The sequence below is a fragment of the Salvelinus sp. IW2-2015 genome, linkage group LG4q.2 (genome assembly GCF_002910315.2).
Source record: "Salvelinus sp. IW2-2015 linkage group LG4q.2, ASM291031v2, whole genome shotgun sequence".
NCBI classification, from domain to species: Eukaryota; Metazoa; Chordata; class Actinopteri; order Salmoniformes; family Salmonidae; genus Salvelinus; species Salvelinus sp. IW2-2015.
Genome location: NC_036843.1, coordinates 24,139,830 through 24,160,304, shown reverse-complemented (window position 1 = coordinate 24,160,304; position 20,475 = coordinate 24,139,830). Strand labels below are relative to the sequence as shown.

The following is a 20,475-nucleotide window of genomic DNA, read 5'->3' as shown; positions in this document are numbered from 1 at the left end:
ATAGCCCCACTAAGCGCAAACCCGATGGGATGGCAGCAGAGGTAACTCTGGGTCTTCCTTTCCTGTGGCGGTCCTCATGAGAGCCAGTTTCATCATAGCGCTTGATATTTTTTGAGACCGCYCAAATTTTCCAGATTGACTGACCTTCATGTCTTAAAGTAATGATGGACTGTRGTTTCTCTTTGCTTATTTGAGCTGTTCTTGCCATGCTATGGACTTGGTCTTTTACCAAATAGGGCTATCTTCTGTATACCACCCCTACCTTGTCARAWCACAACTGATTGACTCAAACGCATMAAGAAGGAAAGAAATTCCACAGGGGTGYCTACTTTGAAGAATCTTTYTTTAACACTGTTGATTACTACATGATTCCATATGTGTTATTTCATAGTTTTGTTGTTTTCACAATTATTCTACACTGTATAAAATAGTAGAAATAAATAAAAAACCTTGAATGAGTAGGTGTGTTCAAACTTTTGACTGGTACTGTACATTCTACCTAAATGTATGGACAGTGCATTAATGACTGATTTGGCATACCACTTAATAAGTAGACATATCAAATGATTGTGAATTATTKCAGCTCGTGGGATGCCATGTGTTACCTGGACCCTAGCAAGGCAGGGGACGAGGATGATTTCGTGGTGGGTTTCTGGAACCCGTCAGAGGAGAACTGTGGGGCGGAGTTGGGGAAACAGTCTATCTCCTATGACCTGCACACAGAGCAATGCATCGCTGACAAGAGCATCGCTGACTGTGTGGAGGCATTGCTGGGCTGCTACCTCACCAGCTGTGGGGAGAGGGCTGCTCAGATGTTCCTCTGCTCACTGGGACTCAAGGTATGGCCTTAGATACACCACCTCTCTGTTTCGTCTACCTCTGCTGTTACTGTTGTGTTAATGTAGACTCTAATATATTAAACTACCTCTACTGTTGTGTTAATGTAGACTAATATATTAAACTACCTCTGCTGTTGTGTTAATGTAGACTCTAATCTATTAAACTAACTCTACTGTTGTGTTAATGTAGACTCGAATCTATTAAACTAACTCTACTGTTGTGTTAATGTAGACTCTAATATATCAAACTACCTCTACTATTGTGTTAATGTCACTCTAGTTATAATGTTCCTCAAGGTAATTGATGCCTGTGATAATGTTTATTATTATAAATAGCAGATGCTTTTATCCAAAGCAACTATGTGACCTATGGGGAAATCAAATGTACAAGTTACATCCCTGAGCCATCACATGAAGCATGACTTAATAATACAACCTATCACTATCATGAAACAGGTGTTACCGGTTGAGAGGAGGAGGCTGAAGGAGAAGGGCGGGGTCATAGAGGTCGTGAACCTTGACCTCCAGTATGGCTGGCTGAAGATCCCACCCCGCTGCATCTTTGACCACCCGGACGCCGAGCTCACCCTCAACCACCTCATCTCTGGCTTTGAGAACTTTGAGAGGAAGATCAGCTACACCTTCCAGAACAAGGCCTATCTGCTGCAYGCTTTCACACACGCCTCCTACCATTACAACACCATTACAGGTAAGCATGAGTTTCCTACGGAATCTATTTCAAAATGGATGAATCCTAATGAAGGAACGCACATATTGCCTAAGATTGCATTGTTTCTAAAACTTTGTAATAATTCCAGCACGTTCTGTAGTGTYCCTTTAATATAATTTTGTTCCATTATAGAATGATTGACACTTCRTCTCCCTCATACTTCCTCTCCATCCTCCCTCCCTCATTTTCTCTCTTTCCCAGATTGTTACCAGCGACTAGAGTTTCTTGGCGATGCAATTTTAGACTACCTCATAACGAAGCACCTTTATGAAGACCCGCGCCAACACTCTCCCGGCGTGCTCACAGACCTGCGCTCGGCTTTGGTCAACAACACCATCTTCGCCTCCCTGGCCGTCCAGTACGACTTCCACAAGTACTTCAAGGCTGTGTCGCCGGAGCTGTTTTATGTKATCGACGACTTTGTGCAATTCCAGCTGGAGAAGAACGAAATGCAAGGCATGGACTCTGAGGTGGGTTTAGGGTGGTCCCATCCCCGCGATTGTAAAGTTTGATTGCATCTCGAATGGCTCCCTGTAAGTGGTGCACTATATAGGGAACAGGGTGCCATTTGGAATGCATCCTTGGTGAAGAAGTGTGGTGTTTTGTTGTGGTAGTGTATTTACTTGTACTTTATGGATGTGGAACAAAAGTTACGTGTGTTCTGGGGTGTTTGTTGTTGTTGTGGGCYTACATCTGTTGTGCTCTTGTTCTATTGTTCAAAATTTTCCCAGCATACCCCAGTGTATATTTCCACCAATAAATCTTTGCAGAGACCTAATGATAGCTTTTGGCCTTGTTGATAATTACTAACATTTAAACATGTTTTGTGGGACATACTCATGTTTTTTCTGCCCCTAACATGTAACATAAAAGTCCGAAAACATAGGCTGTCAGTTCATATGAATCTGTTTTAGATTTAGATTTTGGAATTTTCAGTATAAAATTATATTTAAATTAAATCCAGTTGGATTTAATTTATTTTTAAGTGCCTATCTTGGCAGTGAATCGGATCTCATTTGAGCAGAGCGTGTTTTATGCCAAAGGGATAACATTAAAACATTTTAAAGAAGAAAAACTAATTTTGGATAATGTGTAAATATTTCCCCTTAATAGCTCAACTGTACGGCGGGGTCTCTGGGTCTCCAGTGTGTGGGGTCTCCAGTGTGTGGGGTCTCCAGTGTGTGTGAGGGTACAGCTGACTTTGTATTTGCTATTAAACTTAATACAGTAATAACTTTAAAGGCACAGTGCAGTAAAAAATGTGATTTGCCTGTGTGTAATATACATCCTGTGGCGGGCCGGGCGCATGCACACTGACACGGTCGTCAGTTGGACTGTTTCTCATCCGACACATTGGTGCGTCTGGTTAAGCGAGCAGTGTGTCAAGAAGCAGTGTGGCTTCTTCGGGGGACTGTAACTACCAATTGGATATCTCGAAAAGTTCTCAGATATTCATTTTCCAAAGGAAAATGCTCAATTCACTCTATAGTAAACATTTACTTTTTTCTTAGCACATTTGTTAGTAGATATGAATATATCACATGGGAGACAATGTTCAGTCCGAGTTATTAGAAAGATGCCGTACTAGAGCACAGACCAAAAAAAACAACATTCAATCCACTCGTGATAACATATTTTTTTCCACCTTAACAAAAACTACTTTTACAGCATCTCTGTTATMCCCCCTTTCCTTCAGCTTCGGCGCTCAGAGGAAGACGAGGCGAAAGAGGAGGACATTGAGGTCCCCAAGGCAATGGGAGACATATTTGAGTCACTAGCCGGAGCAATTTACATGGATAGCAGAATGTCACTGGAGACAGTGTGGCAAGTGTATTATCCAATGATGAGGCCACTTATAGGTAAGGAGGYGAGCGAGAAACTACTTCTTCCACATTTAGATTTTCTCTTTTCTGATTGMTTGGCAGTTCATGCAGGGASGCTTTTAGTTTCAATGATTTACTAAATATGAATGTTCTCCTATGTCTGTCCCAGTGATCATCATATTGAGGAGTTAAAAAGATGGGGGTTCATGTTATAACGTTTTTCTTTRCCCCCGCAGAGAAATTCTCGGCTAATGTCCCTCGCTCTCCGGTGCGGGAGCTGTTGGAGATGGAGCCTGAGACAGCCAAGTTCAGGTAGGAGGATTTCTGTTTATGTGTGTTGTGTGTGTATACAGTGCATTTGGGAAGTATTCAGACCCCTTGGCTTTTTCCACATTTTGTTACGTTACAGCCTTAGTCTAAAATTGATGAAATTGTTAATTTTCTACACACAATACACATAATGACAAAGCAAAACAGGTTTTTAGATTTTTTTGCAAATTGATCAAAATAAAATAAAAAACTGATAAAATATTTAAATAAGTATTCTGACCCTTTACTCGGTACTTTGTTGAAGCACCTTAGGCAGCGATTACAGCCTCGAGTCTTCTTGGGTATGAGGCTACAAGCTTGTCACCTGTATTTGGGGAGTTTCTCCCATTCTTCTCTGCAGATCCTCTCAAGCTCTGTCAGGTTGGATGGGGAGCGTTGCTGCACAGCTATTTTCAAGTCTCCCCAGAGATGTTAGATTGGGTTCAAGTCCAGACTCTGGCTGGGCCACTCAAGGACATTCAGAGACTTGTCCCGAAGCAACTCCTGCGCTGTCTTAGCTGTGTGCTTAGAGTCGTTGTCTTGTTGGAAGGTGAACCTTCGTCCCAGTCTGAGGTCCTGAGTGCTCTAGAGGAGGTTTTCATCAAGGATCTCTCTGTACTTTGCTTTGTTCATCTTTCCCTCGATCCTGTCTAACCTCCCAGTCCCTGTCGCTGAAAAACATCCTCACAGCATGATSCTGCCACCACCATGCTTCACCGTAGAGATGGTGCCATGTTTCCTCCAGACGTGACGCTTGGCATTCAGGCCAAAGAGTTGAATCTTGGTTTCTTCAGACCAGAGTATCTTGTTTCTCATGGTCTGAGAGTCCTTTAAGGTGCCTTTTGGCAAACTCCAAGTGGTTTGTCATATGCATTTTACTGAGGAGTGGCTTCTGTCTGGCACTCTACCGTAAAGGCCTGATTGGTGGAGTGCTACAGAGATGGTTGTCCTTCTGGAAGGTTCTCCCATCTCCACAGAGGAACTTTGGAGCTCTGTCAGAGTGACCATTGGGTTCTTGATCATCTCCTTGAACAAGGCCCTTCTCCACAGATTGCTCAGCTCTAGGAAGAGTCTTGGTGGTTCCAAATGAATAAGGCTATAAAGTATCAAAATGTGGAAGGATCTGAATACTTTCCGAATGCAGTGTGTGTATGTGTGTGCGTGCGTGCGTGCGTGCGTGCGTGCGTGCGTGCGGGCACAGTACCAGTCAAAAGATTTCACACATACTCATTCAATGGTTTTTCTTTATTTTTACTATTTTCTACATTGTAGAATAATAGTAAAGACATCAAAARTATGAAATAACACATATGGYATCATGTAGTAACCAAAAAAGTGTTAAACAAATCCTAATATATTTTATATTCTTCAAAGTAGCCACCCTTTGCCTTGATGACAGCTTTGRACACTCTTGGCATTCTCTCAACCAGCTTCACCTGGAATGTTTTTCCAAACGTTTTGAAGGAGTTCCCACATATGCTGAGTACTTGTTGGCTGCTTCCTTCACTCTGCGGTCCAACTCATCRCAAACCATCTCATTTGGGTCAAGGTCGGGTTATTGTTGAGACCAAGTCATCTGATGCAACACTCCATCACTCTCCTTCTTGGTCAAATAACCCTTACARAGCCTGGAGGTGTGTTGGGTCATTGTCCTGTTGAAAAACAAATGATAATCCTGCTAAGCGCAAACCAGATTGGATGGTGTATTGCTGCAGAATACTGTGGTAGCCATGCTGGTTAAGTGTGCCTTGAATTCTAATTAAATGACTGACAGTGTCACCAGCAAAGCACCATCACACCACCTCCCCCATGCTTCACGGTGGGAACCACACATGCGAAGATCATCCGTTCACCTACTCTGCTCCTCAAAAACACACGGTTGGAACGAAAAATCTCATATTTGGACTCATCAGAACAAAGGACAGATTTCCACCGGTCTAATGCCCATTGCTCGTGTTTCTTGGCCCAAGCAAGTCTACTTCTTATTGGTGTCCTTTAGTAGTGGTGTCTTTGCAGAAATTTGACCATGAAGGCCTAATTCACATAGTCTCCACATAGTCTCCTCATAGTATCCTGCAGCAGAGGTAACTCTGGGTCTTCCTTTCCTGTGGCGGTCCCCATGAGAGCCAGTTTCACCTTAGCGCTTGATGGTTTTTGCAACAACACTTGAAGAAACTTTCAAATTCTTGACATTTTCCGCATTGACTGACCTTCATGACCTAAGGTAATGATGGACTGTCGTTTCTCTTTGGGTATTTGAGCTGTTCTTGCCATAATATGGACTTGGTCTTTTACCAAATAGGGCTATCTTCTGTATACCACCTCTACCTTGTCACAACACAACTGATTGGCTCAAACYCATTAAGAAGGAAAGAAATTCCACAAATTAACTTTTAACAAGGCACACCTGTTATTTGAAATGCATTCCATGTGACTACCACATGAAGCTGGTTAAGAGAATGCCAAGAGTGTGCAAAGCTGTCATCAAGGCAAAGGGTTGCTATTTGAAAAGTCTCAAATATAAAATATAAAACACTTTTTTGGTTACTACATGATTCCTTATGTTTTATTTCATAGTTTTGATTTCTTCACTATTATTCTACAATGTGGAAAATTTGTAAAAAATAAAGAAAAATCATTGAATGAGTAGGTGTCCAAACTTTTGACTGTTACTGTGTATATTTTTAACAGTTTTAGCTTGCTTGCTTACTTACTTGATTGCAATTTTTATATTCTATTTTCCATTAACTCACCCCCTACCCCATATAGATTCTATAATTCACATATTATAGAATCTATATGCCTTGTACAATATTTAATTAGTTTCTAGAATGAAAGCTTTCCTGACCATGTTGCTAGGATGCCAATGTACTGTTGTCCTATATGTATTTCAATACCCCCTTCCTCAGCCCTGCGGAGCGGACGTACGACGGGAAGGTCCGTGTGACAGTGGAGGTCGTGGGCAAGGGCAAGTTCAAAGGCGTGGGCCGCAGCTACCGGATCGCCAAGTCTGCCGCCGCGCGCCGGGCCCTGCGCAGCCTCAAAGCCAACCAACCTCAGGTCCCAAACAACTGAGCTTCACACGCTAACTAGCTAGCTACTGATGCTAGCCACTGACGCTATCTACCTACAACTGTCGCTAGCCAGTAGCCACTGATGCTAGCTTGCTACTGATGTTAGCTAGTCGCCACTGATGCTAACTACTGACGCTAACCAGTAGCTACCAGTGCTAGCAACTGATGCTAGCTACCAACACAGTGCAGCATTAGTCCTGTATCTTCAGCCCTCAATGGCACAACCAAGGCAGCCAGGGAACGTTCTGTGGAGACATGGGGAAGTCACAACGAGAGCTGATCTAGTTGTAACGGATTTCACATTTTATTTMAATTTTTTTGCAAACACAATCTTTACTTTTCTTCTGTTCTCTGCTTTGTGTAATCACAAGAGTGCTTTATTAACGTATAGCAAAGTGTTAAAAAGAGAAAAAAAAGGTCAGGTGTTGCTTTGTTAATTTCTCACTTTCTTTTTTAGTTTTTTTTGTTTGTTTAACCTTTGCTTTGTGTCAGTGAGATGTTAGGCGTATGCGTATTATGAGTAGTATTAGATTTGTACATAGTTCAAATCAAAGGTGTAAATCTAAAAACGCTATACTCCTCAGTCTGTGCACTAGTGCCAGTTTTAAAGCGGTTTTTAAAATGCTATTGCTAAGGAAATGGCAAGCAGAGGCCAGACCACCAGTGAAGACGACCAGTGTGGCCCACCTCTCTCTGAACTCTGTCTTGAGATGGTATTCTTAGGATGGGTCTAAAATGGCACCCTATCCCCTATATAGGAACCCTATGGCTCTGGTCAAAAGTAGTGGACTATATAGGGAATAGGGTGCCATTTGGGACGTACSCTCAATCATTATTGCACTTATTCCATTAGGGTCTGTTATGTTCAGAATTGTGTGGTCGGATTGGACAACAAAATCCTATATGTAACAAAAATATATATATACATTTATGATGAAATATAAATATTATTTGCCTTACATACTAAGGCCCTCCCTCGTATCCTGAAAAAAAGAATAGGAATTCAACATTCCCGCTTACTGTAAATTTAAAAATAGTTTTTAAACAGCACTCGAGGATGCATGTTTGTGTAGCTTATGTATTAATAACCATGGCAACTGGATGGCTTATATAAACATTTATAAATCTATCAATATATCTAGAGGGAAAGAGATATTAAATGTTTATTATTATGACATAAGTCGACAACTTTAGTCTCAAGTAATGTCTTTTGATACCAAGATTGATCATCTTTATTTTGTTGGTCATTTTGTAAGACTCAGAGCACCTTTTGAGGTCTTTAGGACACAGGTTGTTCTTCTTTTTCAACAGAATCGTGGTTCACACATCCCTTCACTTTACCAAAGCTAATAGAGTTGTGACGCTACAGGGTTGCACATGTGAAGTCAGTTCCTAGGGATATGCATACCAGCCTTTTTGTTTCATTATTTACTACAAACACATTGTGACATAGCGTCCACGTTATGTGACTACATAGCCTCTTAGACTAAATGTCTTTTATTTTCTCTCAATAGTATCAATAAGCCCTCTTCACTTGAATACCTCAGTTGATTGCATGCATTTGTTTTTGGTGCTATGTTTTTTGTTGTATTAAGCTTGAATTTCTCATCCTTTTTGCACTGTAACTATAATACCTCTTTCTTTGACCTTTATGAAATCTGTCAGTTGGGTTGGTTGTCCTGTTCTAGCAGCCTTCAAGCTGTAGCGGTTCAGTTGCATCGGTGTTTTCTTTGTTCTTCTTCTCTCCCTGCCCAATTGATTTAATGCTTGATGATTTGGTCGGGTAAAACCAGAGGGTATTCTCATTCTGCACATACATAAGCCTAAACTAATGTCTTCAGTCTCTGTTGAGCATCAGTCCTCTTCAAAGGAAGAAGACATGAATTGGCCATGATCAGATGGAGGGGGCCTCCTGTACTGTAGCTTGTTGAAGTAAACCGATTGCACTCTATATCTCTCACCGTGTGTGGCCAGCGCAGTCTTAGTGTATGTCGAAGGCCTTTGCAAGACTACGTCAGATTCAGCCTTTTAACGATTGTCACATGTCACACTGTGCGATGTTACCAAATTAAAATCTTGATATCAACCTTGTCAGATTGTAAGATTTTATTCAGTGCTCTCGTCACATTCTGCGATTTGGCTTGAGGCTACGTCAGCCGATATAGGCRACGTCAACTACAGCAGTGTAAAAACTGAAAGTATGCATAGTTTTCACAAGCAACCTTTATATGTTTCCACTCAATCAAATCTGCTTCCCCAAAATAGCGTGGTCGCTGTGGTAGAACGTTTATTTTGATTGGCGATTTGGTGCATTTATCAAAATCCCATCAGGTAGCCCGATTTCAGCTGTGTCATGTAAACAAGAATATTAAGGAAATCATTCTTCTTGCACAGCATGTAAATGTTTAAATGGAACTGTTATAGTAATCTGACTATTTACAATAATCGTATTATTGTGTGCATACTCAGTGCCGGCCGTGTTCCTATTGGTCAGTCACCGGGATCACCTCGTAACACCAGCCACTCTACACGGAGCCTACGACCGACAGCACGTGGCGGTACTTAATCGGCAGACCTGTCACACTGAACGAGCCAAGCCGTCGGACAATCGTTTACGACCTGCAAATTTGCCCGCGATGTGAAAATGTCTGGAACAGCAAAATTGTGGCATAAAATGGCTGAATTTGTACAGTCTGTGGGGTGGCTTAAGATTCCAGATTCTAAGATTATTTCTCACTCGAAAATGGCGTTCCTCACAGATGTTTCATTATTTAACCTGTAKACCTGTGTTGTCCTAAAACAGTGGGTGTGCAAGAAATGTAATTAAATAATTAATGGTTCCCAAAGTTGATGAATGAATTAGGAGGTTTGAAGAGGATTGTATGGTGTTATATTTAATAGATATACAGTTGAAGTCAGAAGTTTACATACACTTAGGTTGGAGTCATTAAAACTCTGATTTTTCAACCACTCCACAAATTATTTTTAACAAACTATAGTTTTGGCAAGTCGTTAGGACATCTACTTTGTGCATGACACAAAAAAAAAATTGGGAGACCTCCACATGTCTGGTTCATCCTAGGGAGCAATTTCCAAACGCCTGAAGGTACCACGTTCATCTGTACAAACAATAGTACGCAAGTATAAACACCATGGGACCATGCAGCCGTCATACCACTCAGGAAGGAGACGCGTTCTGTCTCCTAGAGATGACGTACACTGGTGCGAAAAGTGCAAATCAATCCCAGAAGAACAGCAAAGGACGTTGTGAAGATGCTTGAGGAAACGGGTACAAAAGTATCTATATCCACAGTAAAACGAGTCCTATATCGACATAACCTGAAACGCCGCTCAGCAAGAAGAAGCCACTGCTCCAAAACCGCCATAAACAAGCAGACTACGGTTTGCAACTGCACATGGGGACAAAGATTGTGCTTTGGAGAAATGTCCTCCGGTCTGATGAACCAAAATTGGACTGTTTGGCCATAATGACGTTGTTAGGAAAAAGGGGATGCTTGCAAGCCGAAGAACACCATCCCAACCGTGAAGCACGGGGTGGCATCATCATGTTGTGGGGGGCTTTGCTGCAGGAGGGACTGGTGCACTTCACAAAATGGATGGCATCATGAGGAGAAAATTATGTGAATATATTGAAGCAACATCTCAAGACATCAGTCAGGAAGTTAAAGCTTGGTCGCAAATGGGTCTTCCAAATGGACAATGACCCCAAGCAGACTTCCAAAGTTGTGGCAAAATGGCTTAAGGACAACAAAGTCAAGGTATTGCAGTGGCCATCACAAAGCCCTGACTTCAATCCGATAGAAAAATGTGTGGGCAGAACTGAAAAAGCGTGTGTGAGCAAGGAGGCCTACAAACCTGACTCAGTTACACCAGCTCTGTCAAGAGGAATGGGCCAAAATTCGCCCAACTTATTGTGGGAAGGCTAACCAAAATGTTTTGACCCAAGTTTAACAATTTAAAGACAATGCTACCAAAAACTAATTGAGTGTATGTAAACTTCTGACCCACTGAGAATGTGATGAAATAAATAAAGCTGAAATGAATCATTCTCTCGACTATTATTATGACATTTCACATTCTTAAAATAAAGTGGTGACACTAACTGACCTTAGACAGGGAATTTTTACTAGGATTAAATGTCAGGAATTGTGAAAAACTGAGTTTAAATGTATTTGGCTAAGGTATATGTGAACTTCCGACTTTAACTGTACATCTCATGTATGCCTCTGAGGCTTTCCGTCAGTATGGCAACTCATAAAATCCTACCATAGGTAAACTACCTCAGAAGACACTGCACTCTGCTCATTGCCAGGCCCTATGTCTTATTTAWATATATATCAGTACAAATAAACAATTTTTCGGTGTAGACTGGACAAGACTGCAATTTGACAAATATCTATGGCAGTGACATATATGCTGAAGTCGTTTTACTGTGACATCTGTACTTTGAACAATCTAATATACACTAGCGTTCAAAAATTTGGGATCACTTAGAAATGTCCTTGTTTTGAAAGAAAAGCGTTTTTTTTTTTTGCCCTTTCAAATAACATCAAATTGATCAGTGTCTACAGTGTAGACATAGTTAATGTTGTAAATGACTATTGTAGCTGGAAACAGCAGATTTGTAATGGAATATCTACATCGGCGTACAGAGGTCCATTTTCAGCAACCTTCACTCCTGTGTTCCAATGGCACTTTGTGTTAGCTAATCCAAGTTTGTCATTTTAAAAGACTAATTGATCATTAGAAAACCGTTTTTGCAATTATGTTAGCACAGCTGAAAACTGTTGTATTGATTAAAGAAACAATACAACTGGCCTTCTTTAGACTAGTTGAGTATCTGGAGCATCAGCATTTGTGGGTTCAATTACAGGCTCAAAATGGCCAGAAACAAAGACCTTTCAGCTGAAACTCATCAAGCTATTCTTGTTCTGAGAAATGAAGGCTATTCCATGTGAGAAATTGCCAAGAAACTGAAGATCTCGTACAACGCTGTGTACTWCTCCCTTCACAGAACAGCGCAAACTGGCTCTAACTAAAATAGAAAGAGGAGTGGGAGGCCCCAGTGCGCAACTGAGCAAGAGGACAAGTACATTAGAGTGTCTAGTTTGAGAAACAGATGCTTCATATGTCCTCAACTGGCAGCTTCAWTAAATAGTACCCGCAAAACACCAGTCTCAACGTCAACAGTGAAGATGCYACTCCGGGATGCTGGCCTTCTAGGCAGAGTTGCAAAGAAAATGCCATGTCTCAGACTGGCCAATAAAAAGAAAAGATTAAGATGGGCAAAAGAKCACAGACATTGGACAGAGAAACTCTACCTAGAAGGCCATCATCCCGGAGTCATCTCTTCACTCAACTAGTCTAAAGAAGGCTAGTTTTATTGCTTCTTTAATTAGCACAACAGTTTTCAGCTGTGCTAACATAAAATTATAAACTTGGATTAACTAACACAACGTGCCATTGGTACACAGGAGTGATGGTTGCTGATAATGGGCCTCTGTACGCCGATGTAGATATTCCATAAAATGTTTACAGCTACAATAGTCATTTACAACATTAATAACAATGTCTACACTGTATTTCTGATCAATTTGATGTTATTTGAAAGGACAGAAAATGTGCTTTTCTTTAAAAAACAACCCCAAACATTTGAACATAGTGTGTGTGTTCGATATATATATATATATATCGATCGTAATTATTTGCACTGATATACAACATTCCCTCAGAGTTACTTGTATCTATTTGATGACGTATATTTTTGACAGACAAATAACGCAAACTAAAACGGTGCCTTTCAACTTATCGTATCCTAATCAAGCGAATACTGCAACTATTCTCTCGAAGGTTCAGAAAACTTGCCTACAGTAGCTGCAACGAGCCAAGCACTGTTTGTTCTTAGTGGGTATGTGTATGTATGCATCACTATTAACCTGGTGCCATACATCATTTGGTTTCTGAACTTTGGTGTAGCCTTGTAAATATGTGAAAATATACTATACTTGCTAAATGTATACTTTATTGACAACATCATTCCACTCATGTGTGACTAAAAGGGGGAGGCTTTACTAAAACTACAGTGGTAGATATTCTGACAGTTTTTGTTTTATATCATATAGTTTGACATCGTATAGAGTGCAATCTGGATTCACGCTCTCAAGCAACAGTTGTGTGACCCCGAACTACAACAGCAAATGTAACATATATATCTTTTTTTTAATATATCTTTTTTTTTTATTATTATTATTTTATGTATATTTTTTGTTTATAAAAATGTGTTCCCAAAATGTGGAATTTCAAAGCGCGCACACAATGTTTCATGTGGGGGAGATTACTTAACAAGAATGTGAAATCACTCATATGATGCCACAACCACACCGCTTTGTTTTTGTCAATGATGAATTTAGACCCTTAAGAAGTGCTAATTCAAGCTAAATGTTGCAGCATGATGCATTGCCTCCAACCTGAGTCTTAGTAAAGGTGTTTTATGTAAAGGTGTTTTATGGAAGTGTAGTTATAAAATAGGCCTCAATCAATTGCGAACTGGCAACGGATAATCATTTTTTGTTTTCTTTTTCTTTTTGTACATGTAGCACAATTGAGCATTGCACTTGGGCGCCATACTTTACCTCATGTCAGAGAAAGAGTTGAAAAAATGAAAAGTGTAAGTTATATATCATGGTTGTGTGACGAGGAGGGATAACATGTGGTTTAGGCTTTGCTGTTGTTTCAATTGCTGGTATTTTACAATTGTATTTAAGAGGCAATGGATGAGAAATATACAATGTGSCTACAGCAGGATACCATCTGATGAAAGCACTGTAGTAAAAGATATCTGCAATAGATCAGGGGCTAAAATGTATGTGTTGTGTATACCTTAAATGTAATTATTTGAATATTGAATTGTAATGTAACCCATAAAKTACCATGTCCTCTGATAAGCCTGACTTGAATTATGTTTAGTCCACTATCCCCCCCCCTTTAGCTAGATTATGTTTGACTAGATCCACATGGAGTAGTGCATGTCCAATAGAGAGGTACCCCTACTCCACATTTGTTATTTTGCTTAATGTACTATTATGATTTCAATCTTAAAAATAAAAAAAACTAACATTTTCCAGACCCTATACATTTTTAACAAGGGCTGGTATATTGGACAAGGAGTAAAGTGTTGTTGTTTTTTGTAAATGAAAAAATGATTTAACTTCTTGGATAACAAAATGTACATTAAATGAAATAAATCAAATGCACTCTTTATAGCCGCAAGTTGTTTGCTGGTGGGTAGCGAAGCTGGTGGGTAGTCTGGACCGACAGGGACTTTTAGGAATGAACTTGTGAGAATGTCATTGTCACCAAACAGCGGAACACCAGCAGAATGGAACGGAATGGAGTGGAACATTGTTGATGCACTGATTTCAGTATGGGGAAATATGGGCCATTACGAACTGCAGCGGAATTTTAAGGGACATCGAAAAGAATAAAAACTMCTCACTCATGCTGTAATATCATGCTGCAGTGGTTTGAGGTCTGCACCTTATGGATCACAATTACCTTTAATATTCATTTTTTGTTTTGGTTCTCTTTTGTAATAATTGTAGCTGAGTTTATCTACAATAAAGTTATGGTATGGTCGTTAATTCAGTTTTTATTTTTGTTATTAGTGAGTTTCCCTCTGATGCTTTAAATATTTGTTGTATTTTGCATGATGTATTTTGTCCCGTGTATTTTGCATGATATATTTTGTCCCGTTTATTTTGCATCATGATGATGTTGCCGGTGACACTTTGCTTCTTGAAAGTCCAATATCTTGAAAAGTTAACTGCTGACATGCAAAATATTTGTGGATTTTATCAACACTGGACTAATGAAAAAGTTGTGGCGTTTCCCTTTAAGTCAAGTCAGTTTCATGATTCAGATCAAATAAGTTTCTTGGTTGCGTACACAGTTTTGCAGATGTTATCGTCGGTGCAGCGAAATGCTTGTTTCTAGCTCCAACAATGCAGCAATACAATAACACACACCTAATCCAAAAGTTTTTTMWWAAATAACAAGAAATTAAGACATAAGAACYCGCAATGTCAGAGTCCGAAATGTAAATAAATATATATGTACAGTACCAGTCAAGTTTGGCCACACCTATAAGTTTTWATTTTAATTTTAACTATTTTCTACATTTTACAAAAATTGTGAAGACATCGAATAACACATGGAATCATGTAGTAACCAAAAAGTGTTAAACAAATCAAAATATATTTTAGATTCTTCAAAGTAGCCACCCTTTGTCTTGATGACAGCTTTGCACACTCTTGGCATTCTCTCAACCAGCTTCACCTGGAATGCTTTTCCAACAGTCTTGAAGGAGTTCCCACAAATGCTGAGCACATGTTGGCTGCTTTTCCTTAACTCTGTGGCCCAACTCATCCCAAACCATCTCAATTGGGTTGAGGTTAGGTGATTGTGGAGGCCAGATCATCTGATGCAGCACTCCATCACTCTCCATCTTGATCAAATAGGCCTTACATAGCCTGGAGGTGTGTTAGGTTATTGTCCTTTTAGAAAATAAATGATAGTCCAACTAAGCGCAAACCAGATGGGATGGCGTATCGCTGCAGAATGCTGTGGTAGCCATGCTGGTTAAGTGTGCCTTGAATTCTAAATAAATCAGACAGTGTCACCAGCAAAGCACCGTCACACACCCTCCATGCGTTACGGTGGGAACCACACAGCCGGGAATCATCTCTTCACCTACTCTGAATCTCACAAAGACACAGCGGTTTGGATACTAAAAATCTCACATATGGACTCATTAGATCAAAGGATACATTTCCACCGGTCTAATGTCTATTCCTCTTGTTTCTTGGCCAAGCAAGTCTCTTTTCTTGTTGGTGTCCTTAGTAGTGGTTTCTTTGCAGAAATTCAACCATGTAGGCCTGATTCACGTAGTGAACAGTTATTCAACAGACACATGAAGCATTTTTTGGGCTGAATTTCTGAGGCTGGTAAACTAAAACAACGTATACTCTGCAGCAGAGGTAACTCTGGGTCTTCCTTTCCTGTGGCGGTCCTCATGAGAGCCAGTTTCATCATAGCGCTTAATGTTTTTGCAACTGCACTTTAAGAAACTTTCAAAGTTCTTGACATTTTCCAGATTGACTGACCTTCATGTCTTAAAGTAATGATGGACTGTCATTTCTCTTTGCTTATTTGAGCTGTTCTTGCCATAATATGGACTTGGTCTTTTACCAAGTTGGGCTATCTTCTGCATACCTGATTGGCTCAACATAACTGATTGGCTCAAACGCATTAAGAAGGAAAGAAATTCCACAAGTTAACTTTTAACAAGGCGCGCCTGTTAATTGAAATGCATTCCAGGTGACTGTATGTGTGCGTGTTGCTCTGTGTTTGTGTGTTAGTGTGTGCAGCTGACCTCAGTACTACAACCTGGCTCTGGGAACTGTTCTGTCCACTCTTTATGGATGCTGTAAGGCTTCAGTCAGGCCCGCTCCCAAACCCCCCACCTTCCCCAGTTTATCACATCAGGGCCTATGGAATAGATTAAGTAGCTATTAACTATACACTCACCGGACAGTTGATTGGGTACACCCATCTCGCACTGGGTTGGACCCCCCTTTACCTCCAGAACAGCCTGCATTATTCAAGGCGTTCTATAAGGAGTCGGAAACGTTCCARAGGGATGTTGGTCCATGCTGACGCGATGGCATCACGCAGTTGTTGCAGATTGGACGGCGGTACATTCATGCTGTGAACAGCCTGTTCCATCTCATCCCAAACATGCTCTATTGGGTTGAGGTCTGGGGACTGACCAGGTCTGGGGACTGACCAGGTCTGGGGACTGACCAGGCCGGTCAAGTCAACTGAGTTCACTGTCATGTTCCAGGCAATGTTTTTCCACTCCTCAGTTGTCTAGTGTTGGTGACCGTGTGCCCACTGAAGCCTCGTCGTCTTGTTTTTAGCTGATAGGAGTGGAACCCGGTGTGGTCGTCTGCTGCAATTGCCCGTTCTGCACACCACTGTTGTACTGCACTGTTATTTGTCTGTCTGCAGCCCGCCTGTTAGCTTGCACGATTCTTGTCATTCTCCTTCAACAAGCTGTTTTCAACCACAGGACTGCCACTGACTGGATGTTTTTTATTTGTTGCGTCATTATCGGTAAACCTTAGACACTTGTGTGTAAAAAGCCCAGGATGGCGGCTGTTTCTGTGATACTGGATCTGGCGCGCCTGTCACCGACGATCATACCACCCTCAAAGTTGCTCAGGTCACTCGTTTTGKCCTTTCTAACGTTCAATCGAACACCTCTCCCTGCTTTATGTAGCAAGCCACGGCCATGTGACTCACTGTAGGAGCGATCCATTTTCGTGAATGGGGTGGTGTACCTAATAAACAGGCTAGTGAGTCTCTGTTTACTTTTACACTTTCTCTGGCCTCTTTATGGGGTTGTGTGTTCAGTTTGTGCTTACAATGTGATCCTGCTTGCCAAGCTCGGGAAAAAAGTGTTTTTCCTGCTTGGTGAGGAGAGAAATGACCTCATGTACAGACATCTCACCAGACATTTTGATAAACACTTTATTGCACCTGCACAGTGTTAATCCAAGATGTGCATCTTACGTTTACTCTCAGAATTGTATTTGTATTATTTTTAACTGAGCGGTTATAGCTTTGGAGTTACTTTCTCAATGCACTTTGCTTAACGGTCACCATCAATGCTAACGTCACATCAGACTGCTAACGTCAACATCAGATGCTTAACGTCACATCAGATGCTTAACGTCACATCAGATGCTTAACGTCACATCAATGCATACGCCACATCAGATGCTACGGTCACACAGTCTACTCAATCAGAGCTAACGTCACATCAGATGCCTAACTCACATTCAACCTAACGTCACATCAAAGAGCCAACGTCACATCAATGCATAACTCACATCAGATGCTTAACGTCACATCAGAGGCTTAACGTCACATCAGTGCTTAACGTCACATCGAAGCCTAACGTCACATTCAGATGCTTACTCACACAAGCTACTCACATCAGAGTCCTAACGTCACATCAGATGAGTGCACTTACAACGTACTCAACATCAGATGCCAACGTCACATCAAGGCTTAACTCACATCAATGCCTACGTTCACATCAGATGCTCAAGTCTTCACATCAGTATTTAGCCTAACGTCAATCAGATGTTCAACGTCACAATCAAATGCTAACTCACATCCAATGCTTAACTCCACATCAGATGAGTAACGTCACATCCCAGATGCCCCTAAACGTCACATCAGATGCCTAACGCACATCAGATGCTACGTCACTCAATCCAACGTCACACAGATGCTTAACGGTCACATTCAGATCGTAAGCGTCACATCAGCAGCGAATCGTACACATCTAACAGGCCCTGCCAACGTCACATCAGATGCCTAACTCATCATCCCATGGGCAATTCTCACATCAGATGCCTAACGTCACATCATTATTATACTGCTAATTCGTCACAACCACATTGATGCTTAACAGACTAAAAGCTATCAATGCTAACGTCACATCAGATGCGTAACGTCCACCAATCAGATGCGTCTATAACCTCCATATCCAGGACGTTCTGAACATCACACAGATCGCCCTACCCCAGCGTCACATCAGATGCATGAGAGCCAATCTCCCATTTCAAGGCAGTGCCTTTAGAAAATATTCACACTCCTTGATGTTTTCCACATTTTATTGTGTTACAGCCTGAATTTAAAATGTAAGTGTCACTGATCTACACACAATACCCCATAAAGTCAAAGTGGAATTTTGTTTGTAGAAGATATTAGAAATGAATAATAAATGAAAGGCTGAAATGTCTTGTCAATATTATACCATTTTGCTATGGCAAACCTAAATAAGTTCAGGAGTAAAAATGTGCTTAATAAATCACATAAGTTGCATGGAGTCATTCCGTGTTGAGTAATAGTGGTTAACATAATTTTTGAATGACTACCCAATCTCTGTACCCAACACATACAATTATTTCTAAGGTTCCTCAATCGAGTAGTGAATTTCAAGCACAGATTCAACCACAAAGTCCAGGGATGTTTTTCAATGCCCCGCGAAGAAGGGCACCAATTGGTAGATGTGTTTTTAAAAAAGGCGCTCAATATCGCTTTGAGCATGGCAAAGTTATTAATTAGGCTTTGGATAGTGTGTCAWTACACCCAGTCACTACAAAGATACAGGCATCCTTCCTAACTCATTTGCCGGAGAGGAATGAAAGTGCTCAGGGATTTCACCATGAGGCCAATGGTGACTTTAAAACAGTTAGAGTTTAATGGCTGTGGTAGGAAAAAACTGAGGATGGATCAACAACATTGTAGTTACGCCACAATACTGACCTAAATGACAGTGAAAAGAAGGAAACCTGTACAAAAAAAAAATATTCCAAAACATGTATCTTATTTGCAACAAGGCAGTTAATTAAGCAATATTGCAAAAATGTGTCATTTACTTTTTGTCCTGAATACAAATCGTTATGTTTAGGGCAAATCCAACACTTCACTGAGTACCACTCAAAATATTTTAAAGCACAGTGGTGGCTGCATCATGTTATGGGTATGCTTGTCATTGGCAAGGACTAGAGTTTTATTTTTGGGGGGAGGGATAAAAAGAAACAGAATACAGCTATAGGCACGGGCAAAAACCTGGTTGTCTGCTTTCTAACACACTGGGAGACTCAGCTTTCAGCATGACAATATTCTAAACACAAGGCCAAATTTACATTGGAGTTGCTTACCGAGATGACATTGAATGTTCCTTAGAGGCCTACAGTTTTGACTTAAATTGGCTTGAAAATCTACGGCAAGACTTGTAAATGTCTGTCTAGCAATTATCAACAATCAACTTGATAGAGCTTGAATCATTTTTAAAAGAATAATGTGCAAATATTGTACAATCCAGGTGTAGACACAGCTATAATCACCACTAAAGGTGCTTCTACAAAGTGTTGACTCGGGTGTGAATACTTATGTAAATCAGATTTCTGTATTTCATTTTCAATACATTTGCAAAAATGTCAAACATTTTTTTGACTTTGTCATTATGTGGTATTGTGTGTAGATAACCAATTTTGCKTTCAGGCTGTAACAAAACAAGATGTGGAATAAATCAAGGGGTATGAATACTTTCTGAAGGAACTAGATACTTTTCTAAGCACACCATTTCCTGTGTCTCCCTATTGAGGGTCTTCTATTTGAGGCATGATGCAATTATGCAGGACAGAATCCAGACCTCGTTCACCTAACCTTGATGCTCTACGTTTACAGCAGATTAAAGGGACAATCTGGTTTTTCAAACAAAAAAGCATTCTAACTGCTAAAAARGMATGTACCAATCCCAGATTGCCTCGTTTTAAAGGGCCCTCTTTATCCTGTCCTCCCTCCTCTACCCTTCCCTCTCCTTCCCTCCGGCGTGCTTGATGTGCTGACGTCACTCTCTCACACCGGCCTGAGGCTCGTCACTAGCACCCTGTATATTGTACAGTCTACCCTCCCTGGGCCGTGAGGCCTAGCTGAGGTGCCTGCTGACACTATTTACTACAGCCCTAAACCTTGGAGCAGAGGTGGAAGGCAGAGGCCACAAGGTACTGAATGAGTCTCAAATTGCACCTTACTCCCTG

At 40.8% G+C, this 20,475-nt stretch overlaps 1 protein-coding gene across 1 annotated transcript in view; it reads left to right on the top strand.

Annotated features, from left to right (window-relative positions):
• The window catches only part of LOC111963488 (endoribonuclease Dicer), a 20,817-nt gene extending 6,381 nt beyond the window's left edge, over positions 1–14,436 (top strand). Inside the window, exons 3-8 of the mRNA XM_023986964.2 lie at positions 584–839; positions 1,296–1,548; positions 1,771–2,039; positions 3,266–3,428; positions 3,629–3,704; positions 6,611–14,436. Coding sequence (XP_023842732.2) covers positions 584–839; positions 1,296–1,548; positions 1,771–2,039; positions 3,266–3,428; positions 3,629–3,704; positions 6,611–6,776 — 1,183 coding nt within the window. The 3' untranslated portion in view covers positions 6,777–14,436. The remainder of the gene's footprint in view (positions 1–583; positions 840–1,295; positions 1,549–1,770; positions 2,040–3,265; positions 3,429–3,628; positions 3,705–6,610) is intronic.
• Positions 14,437–20,475: the final 6,039 nt, after the last annotated feature.